At 40.5% G+C, this 19,027-nt stretch overlaps 1 protein-coding gene across 5 annotated transcripts in view; it reads left to right on the top strand.

Moving 5' to 3' along the window:
- The window catches only part of XPO4 (exportin 4), a 97,449-nt gene that overhangs the window by 37,340 nt on the left and 41,082 nt on the right, over nucleotides 1-19,027 (top strand). For 4 of the 5 annotated variants that reach the window (XR_002125139.1, XM_019652397.1, XM_019652401.1 and 1 more), the window contains exons 5-9: nucleotides 220-336; nucleotides 1,054-1,207; nucleotides 13,015-13,127; nucleotides 17,293-17,450; nucleotides 17,689-17,863. Coding sequence is in view for 4 of the 5 variants with exons in the window: in XM_019652397.1 (XP_019507942.1) it covers nucleotides 220-336; nucleotides 1,054-1,207; nucleotides 13,015-13,127; nucleotides 17,293-17,450; nucleotides 17,689-17,863 (717 nt within the window). In the remaining variant the exon portion in view is untranslated. The remainder of the gene's footprint in view (nucleotides 1-219; nucleotides 337-1,053; nucleotides 1,208-13,014; nucleotides 13,128-17,292; nucleotides 17,451-17,688; nucleotides 17,864-19,027) is intronic. The other variant, XM_019652398.1, reaches the window with a different exon arrangement.

Consider the following 19,027-nt stretch of genomic DNA (forward strand, 5'->3'; position numbering starts at 1 on the left):
ATGGATTTGGGTAACTGGCATGGAGAAAGTGCCGTTAACAATTACTGGGCCACTTAGAAAGGAGAGCCGATTGTTATTTTGTCATGTCTGATTTTTTGACTGATAGGTATGAGGTCTAACGATTGAAACTGTTTCATTATGTTAGAAACAAATGTGGTATTGAAACAAAGCATTGGAAAAAATAATGCCTCACAATTATTTCTTCTCCAATAATTATAGCAAACTCTGGCGTGTTCTATTCTAACGGCACTATTGAGTGAATTCTCAAGTTCAAGTAAAACTAGCAATATTGGACTGAGTATGGAATTCCATGGTAACTGCAAAAGAGTTTTTCAGGTATTGGCATTTTTGTTCTTGTGCTTTAAGTATTTTATGGTTCACTTTTTCTACAATCTCTCCCTGAGGCAGTGAGGACAGTTACTTTATCTGGTCCAATGATACCCCTCCTGAAGATCTCTGCTGGAATTTCATAGGAAATAAAGCGACAGGTTCTGTGAACATAGTTGACAATTTTTAAGATTACTTGTTTAATTCTAGTCTTCAAGCAAAACAAAAAGGAAATACTACTCTCAAGATCCTTAGTTTATTTATTTTGTTCTTACCATGTTTAGATGTAACACTTCAATTGGTGGGACTCTGCTGGCCTTAAAAATAGGCCTGGCAGCATGCCCACGAGGGCTGTGTATTTCAGTGTTATTGCAGATGGTGTGGGCTCTTTGTCTCGTATGTATTGTTTGGCTCTGAAGTGAAGTTATGTGAAGGCACTGGCTTAAATCCCAGGGCCCTGCACTAAAGCAACTGAGCCCTCCAACTCTGTGTAGTCGTCAGTCTTCTCCACGAGTGGCGTTTCTGTTACAGTGAATGTGTTCAAAGCAATGCCTCTCGAAAGCTCCCTGTGATGTCATTATGAGCAGGCCTGAAAATGGAAAAGTTTCCTGAAGAAGTAGTGTTTGGAAGTGTTAAGGTGCTTGTTGTTTTGTTTTATGGTTCTAAAAAATAACACATTTTGAACAAGCTTTTGATCCAGAAGTTTCTGTGGTCTTCTTCCTGCAGGAGGAAGACCTTCGTCAGATCTTCTTGCTCACGGTTGGGGTCCTGCAGGAGTTCAGCAGGCGGGACAACCTCAGCGCTCAGATGTCATCGGTATTTCAGCGATACCTCGCGCTTGCCAACCAGGTCCTCAGCTGGAACTTTCTTCCTCCAAATTATATCCTTTGACAACTGAATAGCATCTGTGGTAATATTCATAATGACTTAATTATAGCTTAAAGTACTTTATCTTTGAGGTTTGTAAAACATTATTGAAAGAAAATAAGTCTCTTGGAAATGGAATTTAACTTCTATTATAAGACAGCACCATGGGCTACTTAGAAGATTTAAAATTGCACAGTACTTTGTAGGGGAGGGCTGGGTGAATGGAAACACGGGGGATGGGGAGGCGGGGGAGCCTGTCGTGGGAATGGCTCACTGAGGAACACCCGCAGTCCTTAGGAAGGAGGACAGGTGTGTGGCGTGCATTCCCATCAGCTGCTGGATTGCGCTCTCCTGGTAGTGGAAATACTTGGATTTCTGGACTGCCTTTCCTCAAGGCCAGTCTGGCATCCCCTGACTGTCTTGCTCTTCATGGATGACAATATGTTCAAGTGTCAGCAACTAGGTAGTACGAAATAAAAAGTGTGAAATAAAAATACGAAAATTTTGTTTCTAGCATATTATTAGTAATACAGAAGAATTCAAATGGGTTATATTATAGCTACAAATACCTGCTTTTCTAGCAGTGGCTGCAGTGGAGAAACTTGTGTTTTAGAAAGCAGCTCCTTACAGTTCATGATTTGCTCTCCTAGGATCTTGGCTGCCCGTTGATAGACTGAACGCAGCACTACATCGTGATGGCCCATTTGTGTCACGTTGTGTCATGTGTCTAGGTACAGGTCTCAGGATCCTAGGCGTATCCCTTAATCTCTGGGTCTCAGTTTTCCAGATGTAGAATGGGATGCGGATTGTTAGATTAAATCGATGAAACAACAATTTGAAACACTCAGGAGTTACCTACTATTTGTTGAGCTCTTACTAGTCTCCTTGAGTAAAGAAATACATCAGCTAGCTACCTGCGTATTCTCTTGTTCTTGATCTGACATACTCCTCAGGGTACAGGAAATTAAAGTGAATTTATTCTGTTTGAGATGTCTATAATCAGCCCTTCCTTGGTGGCCTGGAGTGGGGGAGTTTGTTTAGTTTTAAAACAAGACGATAAGGAAATAGCTCTTTAGCCGTCCCAGAGATTTAGGAGGGAACTCATCTTTATTCCAACAGGGCCAGGAGCTGCTGTTTTCACGTGCGTAGAAATGAGCAAATCATTTGTGGCTGGTTCAATTGTGGGATTTTAAGGGGGCGGCATGTAACTTTTTCTTCTGTCTTCAAGTTAATACATTCATGTAATAGAAACCTAACTAAAATACTGGATAGATGGTGAGTCTCTGACTCAAACCCCGAGTTCTCTTGTCATGGTGAACTGCTGCTTTGTGGGGCAAAGCTTACCCGAGGCCAATCACTTTCTCCTTTTATACCTCTTCTCTAAGTTTGCCTCTAACAATCAGTTTTGTATCTTCAATATATATACATACATACACATATATATATATATATGTATATATGTATGTATGCTTTTTTTTTTTTTTTTGTTAGGCACATGTTTTCTTAGGTGTGCTTCAAAAAATAAATTTCCTCTTTGAGTGTTGCAATATAATTTTTGGTCTAGTTTTTGTTAGTTAAAAAAAAAGATGTTGAAATCTTTGAGACAGATTTCAAAAGCAGCAGGCCATATGGGAGCTATCAAAACATGAATTATATATAGAGAGAAAATCAAAAGTCACACTGCTTATATTGTAGCCAATTTTAATGTCTGTTTTAGGGGAAAATGTACTTGGCTGAACTGACTATTTTGTAAATGGAAACAGTGCTCTGGGAGTGTCGAAACAAAGTTTGTTTAAAGATACACACTCATAAAATATTTCTACAAAGTATTTAGATAAACCTTTGGAAAACTTGTCATCTCAGAATGATGAGCACAGCTACAGTGTTGCCAAAGGAAATAACTCAGTGTTTAAAGAAAAATAGTTCTTGACCTTGACTTGCAGATATTCTGCTTCATGGTGGACACATGAGTTCCTGTGTGACCATAGGGTTGTGTAGCAGCTGTTTGTTGGGTCACCGAACTACACATCCTTATGTGGAACGAACATGGCAGTGGAATTAAACTAAGCCTCATTTTCAGGGCTAATTAAGGAAATTAGTCTCAAAAATCCCAATTCTGACATTTCTTATTTTGGCAATTACTTGAGATCTATTCAATCAGTGTGGCAGGAATCGAATAATTATTTAGCTTTATACCTTGAAGAGGGTCTAATGATGATATTTTACTTAGTTAAGATATATTAAGGTGATGGGTTTTTGATAGATCAGGGATCGGCAAACAGTTGAGATGGAAGAGCCGCCAGGGGTCAGCAAACTGCAGCTCGCGAGCCACATGCAGCTCTTTGGGTACGTACATGTGGCCCTGAAGTAAAATTGAAAATGAAAATAAAACTATCATAGTTTCATTTATAAAATTTTAAAGGATATTCACATAATGGTGATTATGTAAAGATATATTTATGGCTCGAATAATTTTTAAATTGTTGTGAGGGACAGGATTGGCGCTTCTAGGGGTCGGCAAACTTTTGAGACGGAATATACCTAAAGAGCCTAATGTGGCTTGCGAGCCGCAATTTGCCGATCCCTGGGATAGATGAATAGCAAGTAGACCTTATAAAATGTGTATTTTGTATCAAATATATTTGATCATTTAGAATGGCATCATGTTAGATGAGGCTGTGTTAAATTAATGTCAATTCTTATTCATAGTTTTTGTAATTTTTTTGGATCTTTTTATTTTGATACCATTTTAAACACACAGAAATACAAGAGCAGTTCAAAGAATTGCCATGTGCCCTTACCAAGATTCACATTTTGTCCCATTTATTTTTCTTTCCCTGCACACATGTCTGCACACATGTACATGTATTATTTGCATACTTGTATGTATATATTTAATTGCACTCTTCTTGCTGAACCATTTGAGAGCAGTTGCAGACATTAGACCCATTTACTTCTGAATATTTCCCTGTATGTTTTCCTGTGATCAAGAATTTTGAAATTGCGCTGTGGTTCTCAGAACGTCTTACAAAACTATAGTACAGTTTTCAAAATTAAGAAATTTAGTGTTGATACAGTATTATCTGATCTATAGCCCATATTCAAGTTTTGTCAGTTGGCCCAATAGCCTTTGTAGCTACTTTCAGTATGTTGGACTTAGTTGTCCTAAGTCGTCTATGTCTGGAACTGTTACTCAGCTTTTCTTTGTCTTTCATGAATTTGACATATTTCAAGTGTATAAATCAGTTCCTTTTAAAATGTCCCCAAATTTGGGTCTGTTTGATGTTTCTTTGTGATTAGATTCACATTACTCCCGTTTTGTAGGAATACCATAGTGGTGACATGTGTCCTCGTCAGTGCTGTACAGCAGGAGGCACGTGGTGTCAGCCGGACATGGAGGGAGCCTTCATGCTGACCACCCGGTGAAGATGGGGTCTGCTGAGTGTTTCCAGCTAAAGTTGCTGTTTCTTTTTACAGTTGTAAGGAATTATACTTGAAGAGTACATAAATATCCTGATCTTCCAAAAAGTTTCAGCCATTAGTTTTAGCATCCATTGGTGGTTCTCGCTCGAGTCGGTTATTATCATGATAGTTGCAAAGTGGTGGCTTTTTTGTCCAGCGTTTCCTTTTGTTTATTTGCTGCATTCTGCCATAGGAAGAGCTTTTTTCTCCCTCTGTTATGTATTTATTCATTTGTATCAGTAGTGGCTGAGGGACTCTACTTCTGTTGAATGGATTATTCTCTATTGCTATTATTATTTCCTTTGATGCCCAAGTTGTTCCCACTTTAGATCCTGCCAGGTGACTTCCGTGCCCTTTGTCCCGCTATTCTAAGTTTTACCAGAAATAACTTAGGTTTAAGTTCTTAGGAATGAATGATTTTAGATGTTCTATGAAGGATCCATTCCAATTATTTTAAAAGTTTTCTTTTAAATATTTAAAAATTGAGCTCCTTAGAGAAAATGTCTGTGTGAAGCCCTTTGCGCCCTGCCTCAGGGTGGCTCACGTTGCAGGGTGTTGTAACAGCATTGTTGGGGTGTATTTCACACACTGTATCATCCAGACACCTAAAGTGTCCACTCCAGTAGTTTTCAGTGCAGCCGTCACTGTCACTCTATCTCAGCAGTGCTGGACATCTCACGTGGATAGTGCCACATTACTGTGTGGCCATCCGTGCTCGGCTTCTTTCACGCCTGACGTCCTCAAGGCGGTCTGTGTCATGGCGGGTACCAGCACATCATCCCTGGTCTGGCCACATAACAGTCTGTGGTAAGGATGCACCATGCTCTTATTTGTCCATTCATCTCCTGATTGACAGTTGGGTTGTTTCAACTTTTGGGCTCTTATGACAACGCTCCCATGAGCACTCGTGTGTTCGTGTGGACTCACGTTTTCATTTCTCTTGGCTGTACCCAGGAGTGCAGTTGCTGGACCATAAGAAAGCTCTATGTAACTTTTCGAGGACCTGCCAAGCTGTTTTCCAGAGTGGTTGACCCATTTCACACCCCTCAGCAGTACATGGAGTTTCAACTCGGCGCATCCTGTCTCTCTGTGTGTGACCAGGCCAGCCCAGTTCACATGAAATCGTATTGTACTGGTTCTGATTCGCATCACCCTGAAGGTTAACCTAGTAAACATCTTTTTATGTGGTTACGGGCTATTTGTGTATCTTCTTTGGAGAAATGTCTGCTCAAATCCTTTGCCCATTTTTTAATTGGGTTGTTTGTCTTTATAAAATTTTTGAGTTGTAAGACTTCTTTATGCGTTAGCAACATGTAAAACAAACCCCTTAACAGATACATGACTTTCAAATATTTTTTCCCATTTTGTGGGATGTGTTTGTATTTCATTGATGATAGCCTTTGAAACAAATTTTTAATTTTGATGTTCAATTTATTTTTTTCTTTTGTTGCTTGTCCTTTTGAGATAATTTAAAATGGCTTTGCATAATCCAAGGTCATAACGATTTTTAAAAAAATAGTCTTTATTTTTTAGAGCATTTTTATGTTCCTTGCAATTTTGAGCAGAAGGTACAGAGGTTTCCTAGATGCCCCTTTCCTGACGCATGCACAATCTCCCCCCATTATTAACATCCCCAACCCGATGGTACATTTGTTATAATTGATGAACCTACATTAACATGTCATCATCATTAAAAGTCCATAGTTTACCTTAGGGTTCACTCTTGGTATCATACGTTCTAGTGGTTTGCACAAATGTATAATGACATATGTTCACCATTACAGTGTCACACAGGGTAGTTTCACTGCCCTGAAAACCTTGTGCTCTGCCTATTTATCTGGTCCTCTTGCCAAACCCTTGTCAATTCTTGATCTTTTTACTGTCTACATAGCTTTGCCTTTTCCAGAATGTCTCGAGTTGAAATCAGACAGTATGTAACCCTTTCACATTGGCTTCTTCCACTTAGTCATATGCATGTAAGGTTACTTCATGTCTTTTCATGGCTGACAGCTCATTTCTTTGTAGCACTGAATAATACTCCACTGTCTGGATGACAGTTTACTTACCTATCACCTACTGAAGGACATCTGGATGCTTCCATGTTTTGGCAATTATGAAGAAACATCCATGTGTAGGTTTTTGTATGGACGTAAATTTTCAGCTCCTTCGGGTAAATAAATACCAAGGAGCACAGTTGTTGGTAAGAGTATGTTAGTGTTTGAGAAACCACCAAAGTGTTCTCCAGAGTGGCCTGTGCCCCCGCCAGCAGTGACCAAGAGTTCCAGCGGCTCCACATCCTCACCAGCATTTGGTACTGTCAATGTTCGGATTTTGATGAGTCTAGTAGGGGTGTAGTGGTATTTGATTTGTGTTTCCCATATGACATATGATAAGGAGGATCTTTTCATGTGCTTATTTGCATCTGTATGTCTTCTTTGGTGAGGTGTCTATTACGGCCTTTGGCCCATTTTTTAATCATTTGTTATTGTGAATTTTAAGAATTCTTTGCATATTTTGGGTAATAGTCTTTTTTCAGAAATGTCTTCTGTAAACATTTTCTCCCAGTCTGTAGCGTCTCTCGTTCTCTTGACACTTTTTCACAGAGTAGATGTTTTTAATTTTAATGCAGTTCATCTTATGGATGCCTTCTTTCATGGATCATGCTTTTTGTATTATATCTGAAAAGTCGTTGCCAAACACTAGGCCAGCTAGATTTTCTGCTGTGTTATCTTCTAGTTCTGTAGTTTTGAGTTAATTTCTGTGAAGGCTGTGACATCTGCATCTGGGTCATACTTTTGCACGTGGATGTCCTGTTATTCCAGCTCCATTTGTTGAAAATACCATCTTTGCTCCATTGTGTTGACCTTGACCTTTGCTCCTATGTCAAAGGTCACGCGAATGTCTTTACACAGGTGTCTTTCTGGGCTCTCTCTCTGTTCCATGAATCTGTGTTCTTCCACCAGTGCCACACTGTCTGGATCACTGTAGCTTTGGAGTAAGTTTTGAAATCAGCAAGTGTGAGACCTCCTCTACTTTGTTCTTTTCTAAGATTATTGTCTCTTCTCAGTGTCCTTTGCATTTCCACGTGAAATTTACGATCAGCTTATCTATTTCTGCAAAAAAGACAGGTGGTATTTGATGAACAGGGATTGTGTTGCGTGTGTAGGTCAACCGGGGGGGTGTTGCCGTGTTAACAACCATGCTACACTTTCCGATCCATGAACATGGGATGTCTTTCCATTTATTTAGATCTTTAATTTCTTTCAATACTTTTATAGTTTTCAGAGTAGAAGTTTTGGACTTTGTTAAATTTATTCTTATTTTATTAATTCAATTGTAGGTAGAGTTGATTTTTAAGTTATTTTCATATTATTCATTACTATAGTATAGAAATAAAAATGGTTGAAGGTGGATCTTGTACTGTGTCACCTTGCCGAACTTGTTTATTAGCTCAAATAGTATTTTTAGTGGATTTAAAAGTATTTCTGCATACATGATACCATCTGTAAACCTTTTTGTTGAGGATTATTATATGTAGGTTTTACATGTGCAGAAGGTGATTTATGGAAGTGCCCTCCCCTCCAGTCCTTGGTGGTGCAGTCTGCAGCTCCTAGGATTTAGGGCATATCCAAAATCAACTGGGCCCAGTGAGGTGAGTCCTCAGCCACAGTGCCCAGTCTCACAGTCCACCCGCTGTTCATTCTGTTTTACATCACTTCTATCCTAAGACAGTGTCCTGGTCCTACGGTCTCTGTTGTCTGGCATCCCCATTTAAAAACGGGTCTGAGATCCTGGGTGGTCTGACCTCTCCCTCCCTCTCAGAACTGTCTTCCATGCTCTTCTTGTTAGAAGAACACTGGCAGCCCAGGTTCCTGTGCCCGGGTGCCTTGGCTCCTGGACTGTCTCTGCCAGTCACCTCCTTACTGAGCCTCACTGGTACCCTGGACAAGTCTGGTTTCTTTTCTCGCGGCCTCTCATGCGTATTTCATACAACTTACTCCCACTTGGCTCACTTCTCTGTGGTAGATTTTCATTTTTAGCTCACGTGAGTAATACCTGTTCACCTACTAGTTTGGAAGCTCACGAAGGCATGGGCCACACTTTTGTTCACTGTGGTGTTAGCACCTGCACTGTCTGGCGTGTCGTCAAGGGGCTTAACAAATATGCATTATTTAACTATTGCGGTAAGGAGGCTTGCAAGTATTACTTCAGGTCTTAGACATTTGTTTGTGCTGCTGATACTGTTTATTCATAGTTCACCTGGCGTCCGTAAATGCCTAAGGGTTTGGCAGAGCTGATCATAGACAGTCGTTTTGTAATCAGAATGCGTGCCAGGTGCGTTTAGTGTGCGCCTTTGTAATGCTTCTTTCTTTAGTTGGGTTACACTGCCCTTCATTGGTATTCTTTTTTTGTGTATCTGATTTGGTTTTGGTAAAAAAAAAAAAAAAAAATTTAACTCAATCTCTTGGGGAAAGCTAACTGGATCATAAAATAGTAATTAGCCTTCACCTAAATTAAGATTTCCAGTAAAGCCAGCATTACTGTTTGGAGGTAAGGCTTGGGAAAACATCCAGGTAAGGGCAGCTCTCCTTTATTTCACAGACTTGTGGTTACTCGGACTAAGTGCTGTCTATAAGGCTGTGCTCACGACATTTGTGTTATGCCGGAAGAGAAATAGCGGTTTTTGTTGTTAAGAAGAAAAACAGCTTCCCTTGGTTCTGAAACTTTGTGTTTACTAATGAGGTGGCATTAAAAAGACATGGGAAGATGGAAGGAATTATTTATTACTTGTACAAAATGCCCATTGTGGCTACAAGCCTATATTGTAAAGTACTTCCTATAAGGAGAGGCGATGGAAAATTTCACTCTCCGTATTTGCCTGAGGATAATTTGTAGCTATCGTGTGACTCATTTCTTTGTCTTTTTACTGTCTGTCACCAGCACAGAGTGGTACCTTGAATGAAGGTGTTAGTGGAGGAACAGGAGCTCGTTGCATATGTAAGAACACATGTACTACAAAAGATGACATTTCCCCTCGTGCTAAGAGGTGTGTACTTGTGATACTACAGTTTGTGTTCTAGACCTCAACTTGTTGAAGCAGAAGACTTGGTGTGGCTCAGCCGGTGCAGTCAGTAACTGAGCTTTGCCCTCCTGGCTAAGAGAGAGAGAGAGAGAGAGAGAGAGAGAGAGAGAGAGAGAGAGAGAGAGTCAGTCAGCCTGGGCTGTGTGTGTTCATTTGGGGGGGTGGGGGTGTGTATGTGTGCGTGCGTGCGTTCGTTTGGCTCCAAGCTCTCAGCGTGTGTGTGTATCAGCCTGGTATGTGTGTGTTCTTTTGGGGGTGGGGGGTGTTCATTCAGCTCCAGGCTCTCAGCCTGGGGGGCGTGTGTGTGTGTGTGTGTGTGTGTGTGTGTGTGTGTGTGTGTGTGTGTTCGTTCGTTTGGCTCTAGGCCAGGGCAGCTGGTGCATCTGTGTGCCTTTGATTTCTCAGAAGTTGGTGAGCTTTCCTAAACGGAAAATGTTAGAGCCTGATGGGATCACTGTGGCTTGTCTTTGGTACAAAGACTGTTCTTGAATTTAATGCAAACGTGGGAAGGTGAAGTAAGATTAGATGTGGGTGACAAATTTTTAAACAGACATAGGATTATTAAAAGACCAACAGCAGCTCTGTACAGCTGTCTTATTGGTTGACGTTTGTTTTATTTGGTTGCAAGTGAATTATTCTGATACAATATGTAAATTACCTAAATTTACCTAAATATGTAAATTATTATCTAAAATGAATAGTTCAGTATTCATTTTAGAAAAATGTAAAGCCATGGCCCAAGAAAATTCTTGGCTTAAAATCTGATTTGAATTTTGATAAGTGACAGCTATTTAACTAGTATTGATGTGTTGTGACTCAATATGTGTCCTAAAATCTGACAAGCATATATAATACGTACAATAAACGATTAATTAGTAAATAATTGCTTCACTTTAGACTTCTTATTGGTGACATATTTGGATAAAAAGATAAAACTACAACGTCCAGGTATTATGACATGTGAAAGTAATAAACTTTTGAAAGCTTTGGAAAGGAAACTTATTGTTTTATTTAAAATTGTTGTTTTTAAAAGAAACGGCTGCTTTATTCAAACTCATTTTTAAAAATATTGTCTTAGAAATAGAAGTGTTAAGATTCCTGAGTTGTTGTGGTAATCTTTTTGTTTTGTTTTTAAAGTATTATACATTAAGAATTACCTGGGTGGGTGGGTGGGGTATTTTGGGCTCGCCTACACACACCAAAAATAGTCAATTAATTGGTAGGGAATACCACCAGAAATATCGAATTACCCTAATTCTTTACATTATTTTGAATGTACAGCTGTGCTCCAGATCTGTATATGAATATTCTATTTACAGTGTGATATGCTTCTAACTAGTTTTTAAAGTTGAAAAGTAATACATGCACATTCATAACGAAAGTGTTTCAGGTAACGGAAGCATCCTCTTAGTCTCCTGTTCAAAGGCAGCTTCAGCAGCTTCGCTGTGTAACCTGCTCACTAGACACGTCTTATTGGAATAACACTGTTCTTAGTCTGTTCTATTCATTATTCTACTCTTCTTTTTGTTGTTTTTATGTTTTATAAGTTTTAATTAAAATGTTTTTGGGATATTTACATGTTCTTTTAGTAGAGAATATTTGTAATCAAGTTATGTGGTTGCATCTTACTTGAGCTAGAGTCAATGTGCATTTTTATTATGAAAAACTGGAATTGGCGGTGCTCGTGCTAGGCTGACTGGTAAAGAGAAGGTAAATCTCCGGAGTTGCAGATTAATTCTTCAAAGAACAATCAGCATGACCTCTTCGTGAGGCTTGTTAAAATGAGCTTTCTTGAGAGAAGGCAAACATGTGTCCAGATGAAAATCCCTTCCAGGTTTGGGGTTGGAAAACAAAACCACATGAAAAGGCATGGTGTTCAATCGGGGTATTATTACATGGCACCCTGTAGTGAGCAAGGGTTGGGCGCTAATGACCTGAGACCACCGAGGTGCCCTGTGAAAACACAGGCCACTTCAGGAGCTCTCGAGCACTGAAAACAAAGCTTAGTGTTCACCGATTTCTTTTCCCTTCCTAAGTTCAGGCTTGCTCTATGTCAAGTCCCAGCCGTCCTGCCTTTTGGTGGTAGACTCTTTCTCTGCACCTCCACGAGGGGGCAGACCAGAAACGGGAAAGGGAAACCTAGGTGAACCTAATCTGAGCCTCACTCTCATTCATCCATCAAGTGGGCTGATTTGTCAGAAACCAGCGAGCCGACTTCCCCACTGAAACAACTTGCAGTGCCCCTCCCTGCTCTTCAGACACAGAATAACGTTAGGTATTTAAAAAGGGGGTTAAGCACTGACCTTTAAACATGGGTTTCCAAAGCAATGTCACAGCCTTTCATTTTCTGTTAATGATTTGGGCTTCATTGGAAATACAGCTTGTGAACTTATATCTAGGTTTTGCAAGCTGTAGTTTTGGATCCCTGTTCAGTTTCTCTAGGAGTGAGGAGGACATAACCTCACGCGTGGACGTGTTTCTGCTGGGCCTTCGGTGACCGCCTGGAGGGACCCAGTTCCTGTCTTGATGCCCCAGAGCTTCCCCAGTTCATAAAGACCCCAGTAGTACGTCTGTGTTGCTGTGTGATTTGTGCTCTTAACCACCAGCAAACGTGACGGGTACAGGACTCTATTAGAAGAGTGTTTGCTGTGGAACGCCTGAGCACCATGGAAGTGGACTTTGAGTGTGCAGGAATTTTAAATGAGTTCCTGTAGAGTTTTATGTAAGCCGATTATTTCTTTGCATGGAATTGGTATTTGGTGACTTCTTTGTGGGAGTTTTTCTTCTTTAGTGTGATGCATATTTGCTCTTGAATATATTTCTTTGGGGAAAATGCTATTTTCCAATTAAGACTATAGGAGACTCACGTTTTGTATATGTGGTTTTAGCTGTTATATAGGGGAGAAATGATGGGATACACATGCAGAATTTGATTTTTCCTTTTTGGTACGCATGTGTGTTTTGGCATCTGTTTTGCATTAGTGTTTTTCCTTCTGTTGCCAGCGTTAAGCTCTCTGATCACCCAGGTTTCTAGAGTCCTGCAGCATGCCATATCATTGTGATGAAACTGTTATCTTACATTCCTGTAGCATTCTTTTTTTCAGCACTTAATGCCTTTTATTCCTTCACTTCATGCATGAATTATGTAGCATATGTGAAGAGGCTTAAACTGTTTCCATTCCATTCTTTCTGGATGGCTCCTGTTATATTTAGGGTATACTTACACTTTAGACAAAGTAAGAATGTTATTGTTGTTGACCTTGACACCAGATCACTGGGCAGACATTATATAGCCATGTTTGAATCCTCACAAAATGTGCTGTTGAAGCCGACGGAGTCCTGGCGGGAGACGCTGCTGGACAGGAGGGTCATGGAGCTTTTCTTCACAGTGAGTGTTGCCTCCCCCCCCCCGGGGGAGGGTCTGGGAGGCTGGGAAGCGGTGCATGCTTTGGGGGGGGCAGGGGGGGTTCCGGGGAGGGGTGGTTTTCTTAGTAAAAGTGGGCAGGTGGCCTGTCGCCTCTAAAGCCTTCTCTGATTAATGTTTCTGCTAAAACAGAAATTATATAGAAATGTTCTTGGGTAGTTTATAAAATAGTCATAAAGTTATGAAGGGTTTAATATCCTAGAGCTGAAGTTCTCCAACTTTGTGTTCTCAAGACCCCTTTACAGTCTTAAAAATTGTTGAAGACCCCAAGAGCTTTTGTTTATGGAGGTTATGGCTGTTAATATTTACCATATTAAAAATTCAAACTGAGAACCTAAAAAACTTATTTATTCTTTTAAAAATAGCAGTACCAAATTATGACATATTAACATAACTAATATTTTAATGAACAAATAGCTATATTTTTGAAAACAGAGAAAGGAGTTTAGTGAGGAGAATGGCATTGTTGTCCTCTTTTGCGGATGTCTAATGTCAGGCCTCATAGCAGGCAGCTGACCTCATGTGTGTTTCTGCATCCAGCCAGCTGCAGTATACACATATACACACCCCGTAGCCTCGGGGCACCTCTGCACACAGGTGTGAAAGTCAGAAGTTAGAAGGCAAATGCTATCTTAATGTTATCAGGAAAAGTTTTGCCCTTAGAGACAGCCTGGCTGGGCCCTAGGAATCTCTAGGGACCCCCCCAGACCGCACTTTGAGAACTTCTGTTCTTGGTACCTGGAACAGGTTATTCACGCACGGGTGTGTACCGTACATAAAAGGGCTTTCTGTGGAAGCGTCCAGATGGAGCATTACCTTCATTTTCTTGTTCAAATCAGAGAAATGGTGACTAAACACACTTTCAGTATCAAAGAGATAATTGCAATGAAATTGAACAATTTTGTTCTGCCTCATCTGGCAGACATTGTTTTGCTATGTGTCCAAGTTCAGGTGTCTGTGCTACTCACTGAGTGAAAGCAGACCCCGCTTCAGGAGTGTGTGAGAAGGTGGGGAGTGAGCCGGCGGTGCTGGAGACAGCTGTCCAGACGAACGAACGGGGCAGCTGCGTCTGTCAGCTGGGACCGCCACATGCAAATAGCTCTGAATTTGAAAGTTAACCCCTTTTACTTTGTTATTTTAACAGTTTTGTGTTTGTGGCCTGTGACTTGCTGAAGCAGTTTATAAACAATTTTAAGTTTGTTAACAACAGAGCCAGTGGCTAACCTTATTTCATTCCATTTTTGTTAAGTTTATTTGCAATTATATGAATTTATTACCTAATGTAAAGCAGTTTTCCACGTGCTGTCACTATTTCTCCAGATTTGAGTAGATAAGCATAAGTACAGCACTGCATGGACTGAGGGCTTGAGATACGCTGACACACTGAACTAAGGAATGCTTCAGGCTGCATTCTGCCCCTCATGTTCACAGACCTCTCAGTTTCTCTCTCTTCCATAAGGTATCGGAAAAACCAGCCTCATTAGTGTTTTCTTCTACCTGTTGACAGATTGTCCTTCCTCTCCTTTATGGTCCCTTGTTTCTCCACTGTTTGTATAAATAGTTGTCTTCCTATGTCAGTTCTCAACTTTGCTGACTGCGTGCACTTTCTGTGGGCTGTCTCCCACACGTAGGAGCTTGGGCACCGCTCTCCACCGATGACTCCTAGGTCTATATTCAGCACAGACCGCTCAGAGCCCAGAGCCTGTAATCCCAGTGCTTACTGGAGGGTTTCATTTGGGAGGCCCACAGACATCTCTGATTTAGCATGTCCCCCAGAACCATCACCTCCCTGCTTTTCTCTACCCATGTCTTTATCTTCATCCTGCCTCACTACCCATCTCCCCAGGTGTCCATCAGACTTGGCTTTTGCCCACCTCTCTGCTTTCCTTGTTCAGGTGATCAGTTCAGGTTTTAATTTGTATGGTACAGTTCAGATATGGGTGAACTCCTTTGTAATGCTGACATTACAAAGGGCAAGAATCTACTATATCATAAGAATTAATCACTGATTTATCATGAATTTTATGTGGCTCATATTTCAGAGACAAATTAAATTTGAACAGTACAGGCAGGCTCTGAGGACAGTTTCTTATTTTTATTTTATTACATAATCAATGTTAGTTATTTCATTGAAAGAATTCATTCTTTTGATTTATTACTTCTGGACCAGAAACAAGCAACCACATGTCTTGGTGGGAAGAGAAGACACCGTCTGTTGTCCCAGATTGCATCTCATCCATTGGTAGAATGCATCCATGGGCGGCATGCTTAAATGTACATTAAAGAGCACAATGACAAATTTAGTCCTAGTTTTTAGATAAGGAACTTCAGAATGAGCTGTGTTCAGCATTTCATGGATTAGACAGTGTGGACATGGGAATTTGCATATTGTACTTTAAATTTACTACATCTGACTTAAAATATAGTAGAATGTATTTTGAAAACCATTTGTGTTTTAGACCAGGGATTGGCAAGCTTTCCCTTTAAAGGCCAGGTAGCAAACATTAGGGAGTGCAGTCATGTGTTCTCCGAGGCCCTGCTTAGCTCTGCCGTGTACAACCAGACACTCAGTCGGCTGTGTCCCAGTCAGACTTGATCAACTACTGTAAAAATGCAGATTTTATGTACTTGTCATGTGGCTTGAAACAGTTTTTGATTTTTTTTATAAGCCATATAAAAATGTAAAAACCATTCTACAGGCCATAGAAAACAGGCGAGAGGCCAGTGTGGCCCGTGGTTTGCCAATCCGTTCTAGAACAAAGAGGGTACCATATTTTAAGCATGCCAGTAGATCAGTTAACTTTGTGACTTTTTAGTATTTTAAGTTTCTCTGAACCTTAAGAAGTTAAGGGATCAATGATGAATGGAATCAGTTGGTGAACAGGATTTATGAGTGTCTGTTCACTGTGTCCCAGCACTGTAGCAGTGAAGACCTAAGAGAAACGTTCTATCATCAAGTAATTTATAAATGGTCTGCAGAGTCAAAGTGAACATGACCTGAAACAAATAGAGAATAAATGTTTAAAATTGTGTGACATTCAGAAAACAGAGAGATTTGTGTAGGAAAAGAAGAGCTGAAGAAATCAAATGCTCGTGGAAGTAGAAAATGGCCACAGTCGGGCCGGCCGAGTGGCTCAGTTGGTTATGAGCTCGCTTGCTCAAGAGTGTGAGCTCTGAGCAGCAGCGGTTTGATGCCCGGCCTGAACTGAGCTGTGGCTGAACTACCAACAGGTAGCAGGATGGCTCAGCTACAAAAAAAAAAAAAAAAAAAAAAAAATGGCCACAGTAAATGCTGTAGAATTATTTAATTAAGATAAACAATTAGCTATAATTTCTTTACTGTTTTCCCTGGCTGTTTTCATTATGTCAAATCACAGAAATGAAATCTTTAAAACCTGAGCACATTAGTGACACTGTAAAGCTAGGGGCAGTATTTTAGGAGTACTTTCTTCATACAGAACACTCACACAGGTGTTTCGCATCAGTAGTGCATCTAGTGCATCAGTGAAGTAAAATCTAGATGTGGTTTAAAGTAGATTTAAGTACAGCTTTTATTTTACAAGTGTCAGCATTGATTACTACCAATGTGGAATGCATTGAGACTCAGACAAACTGTAGACAGTCTCAGAGTTGCCGAGAGAGGTACCTGTGCCAGTTGGTGGGGGAGTGTGTAGGGACTGAGCCCTTACTGATTTTCTCTGTGTGCAACTGTTGACTTCCAGCAAGGCTGCATCTGCACACTCCTGCGGGACTCGCCTGCTAACTTTAGCTGGGAGCTGCAGCAAGGCATAGCTAGCATAGTGCGGATGACTGTCATCGTTGCTGTTTTTAGAAGAGGCAGTATGTCTGACTGGCTGGCATCTGTTTCTCTCTTTGTCATAACATGCTGGAGACAGTTCAGTTTTCAAAATGTAGGTAGCTCTCAGTAAAAAAATCAATTGATATGTTTAAAATCATGTCCTACAATGTAAAATGGACTGAGGGACAGTTTTCAAATTTAGTTTAATCCAGGAATTAATTTTCTAGAAACAACCGGTGAATTTTTCCTCTTACCTCATTCGGCATGATAGACACGTGACCCTTACAAAAGGAGAATTTATTTTTATAGATTAGTGATTCTTTCTCACAGGTACACCGAAAAATCAGAGAAGATTCAGACATGGCCCAGGACTCACTGCAGTGCCTCGCCCAGCTGGCCTGTCTGCACGGGCCCATCTTCCCCGACGAGGGGGCGCAGGTTGAATACCTGGCACATTTCATCGAGGGGCTCCTGAGCACCATCAACGGGTAGGCACTGGAGAGGGCACGTCCAGGTTTTCCTTGATGTTTAACTGGAGGGAAAGCAGCGAGTGGTGCTACTCTCCTTCCCTGTATTTTGAAGTGTAGTTATGTGGGTAACTTGAAACTAAGGCAGAGACATGCCTTTGAAAATGAATGAATAGGTTGTCATTTTGTGTGTTTGGAGATGAGTCATTGTAACTTGTCTTCCACTACCTCCTCGTAACACTTGTTACCTGATTTTTAGAATTGAAATAGAAGATTCTGAGGCTGTGGGGATCTCCAGCATTATCAGCAACCTGATAACAGTGTTCCCTCGAAACGTCTTAACCGCCATTCCGAGCGAGCTGTTCTCGTCCTTCGTGAACTGCCTGACACACCTCACCTGTTCCTTCGGGCGGAGTGCTGCGCTGGAGGAAGTGGTGAGTGGTGTCTGCAATCACAGTGAGCCCTGCTGCGGGCTCTCAGAGCAGGGAATGACTTTAAGTGAGTTAAAAGCACTTGAGTAGGTTAAATTTATCAGTCTCAAGATTTTAATTTTGAGATTAATTTAGTACCTGAATGTAGGAAATGGAATAAAACATTTATAGTAACAATTATGTTGAAAGTCCATTTTAATGTTTGAAGGGTGCTGCTAACTTTATGGTATGGCTATAATTATGTATAACTATATTTTTTGATATATTTTTTTTACATTTTGGACTATCTGAGAATTGTGTGAATAAATGTGGTTTAAATAATTGTAACCATGTTTATTTTGATTAGACTGTGCTCTTTAATTTTTTTGGTGTTACGGTTTAATAGTATATCTTGGTAGAATTTAATTTACATTAATGTTAAGACCAATAATAGTACCGAAGATGTTTTGGGTACAGATTTTCAGTTTCAAATGTATTTTTTCCAAATTTTACATTTAATTTGGAAAACGTACTGAAAGTCTTGTCAACACAGCTGTTGTTTGTAATAGCTACTGGGAATAACTGCATTAATCATGGGAAATAATGGATTCTTTTCCTACAAAGTAGTTACTAAATTGTGGAACTAATTTTTCTCTTTATGAATCAAAATGTGGATCGTTTGCGAAGATTGTAAGAGTAAAAAGAATATAGATACCTGTTAGAATTTCCTGTTGAATCTTTACTGAGTTGTGTGGTGGGAGTCTGGCCACATGCATGTGAGTTTTCCATGCCCCTTCAGAGGGCTTCAGAGGGCAGCGAGCTCGGGAGTGGCCATGTGCATGTGGACAGGCACTGGCGTGGTTTCATGAGGACGGGAGCCAGGTCAGGCAGATACGTGTTCATTGGAAAAAATGTAGGTAGTGGAAGAAGGGAAGCTTAAAGGCATCATACGTGAGATTTGAATTTCTCCGGGGGAAAAATTATGTTCTAAGCATGGAAATACAGGAAATTTTCAGTAGTTAAGCTTTATTGAAACCCCTTTGAGAGATGGTCACAAATCCTGACACAGTCAGGTTTCATGTAACACGGTTCCGTTGTACTTGGTTCCCCTCCTCAGTTTGTGTGCTCTCTTTTCTAAGCCGGGTGGATTAAACAGCACGTCAGTCTCCTATTTAGAAACACAGCTAC

This window comes from Hipposideros armiger, unplaced genomic scaffold (genome assembly GCF_001890085.2).
Source record: "Hipposideros armiger isolate ML-2016 unplaced genomic scaffold, ASM189008v1 scaffold_178, whole genome shotgun sequence".
NCBI lineage: Eukaryota > Metazoa > Chordata > Mammalia > Chiroptera > Hipposideridae > Hipposideros > Hipposideros armiger.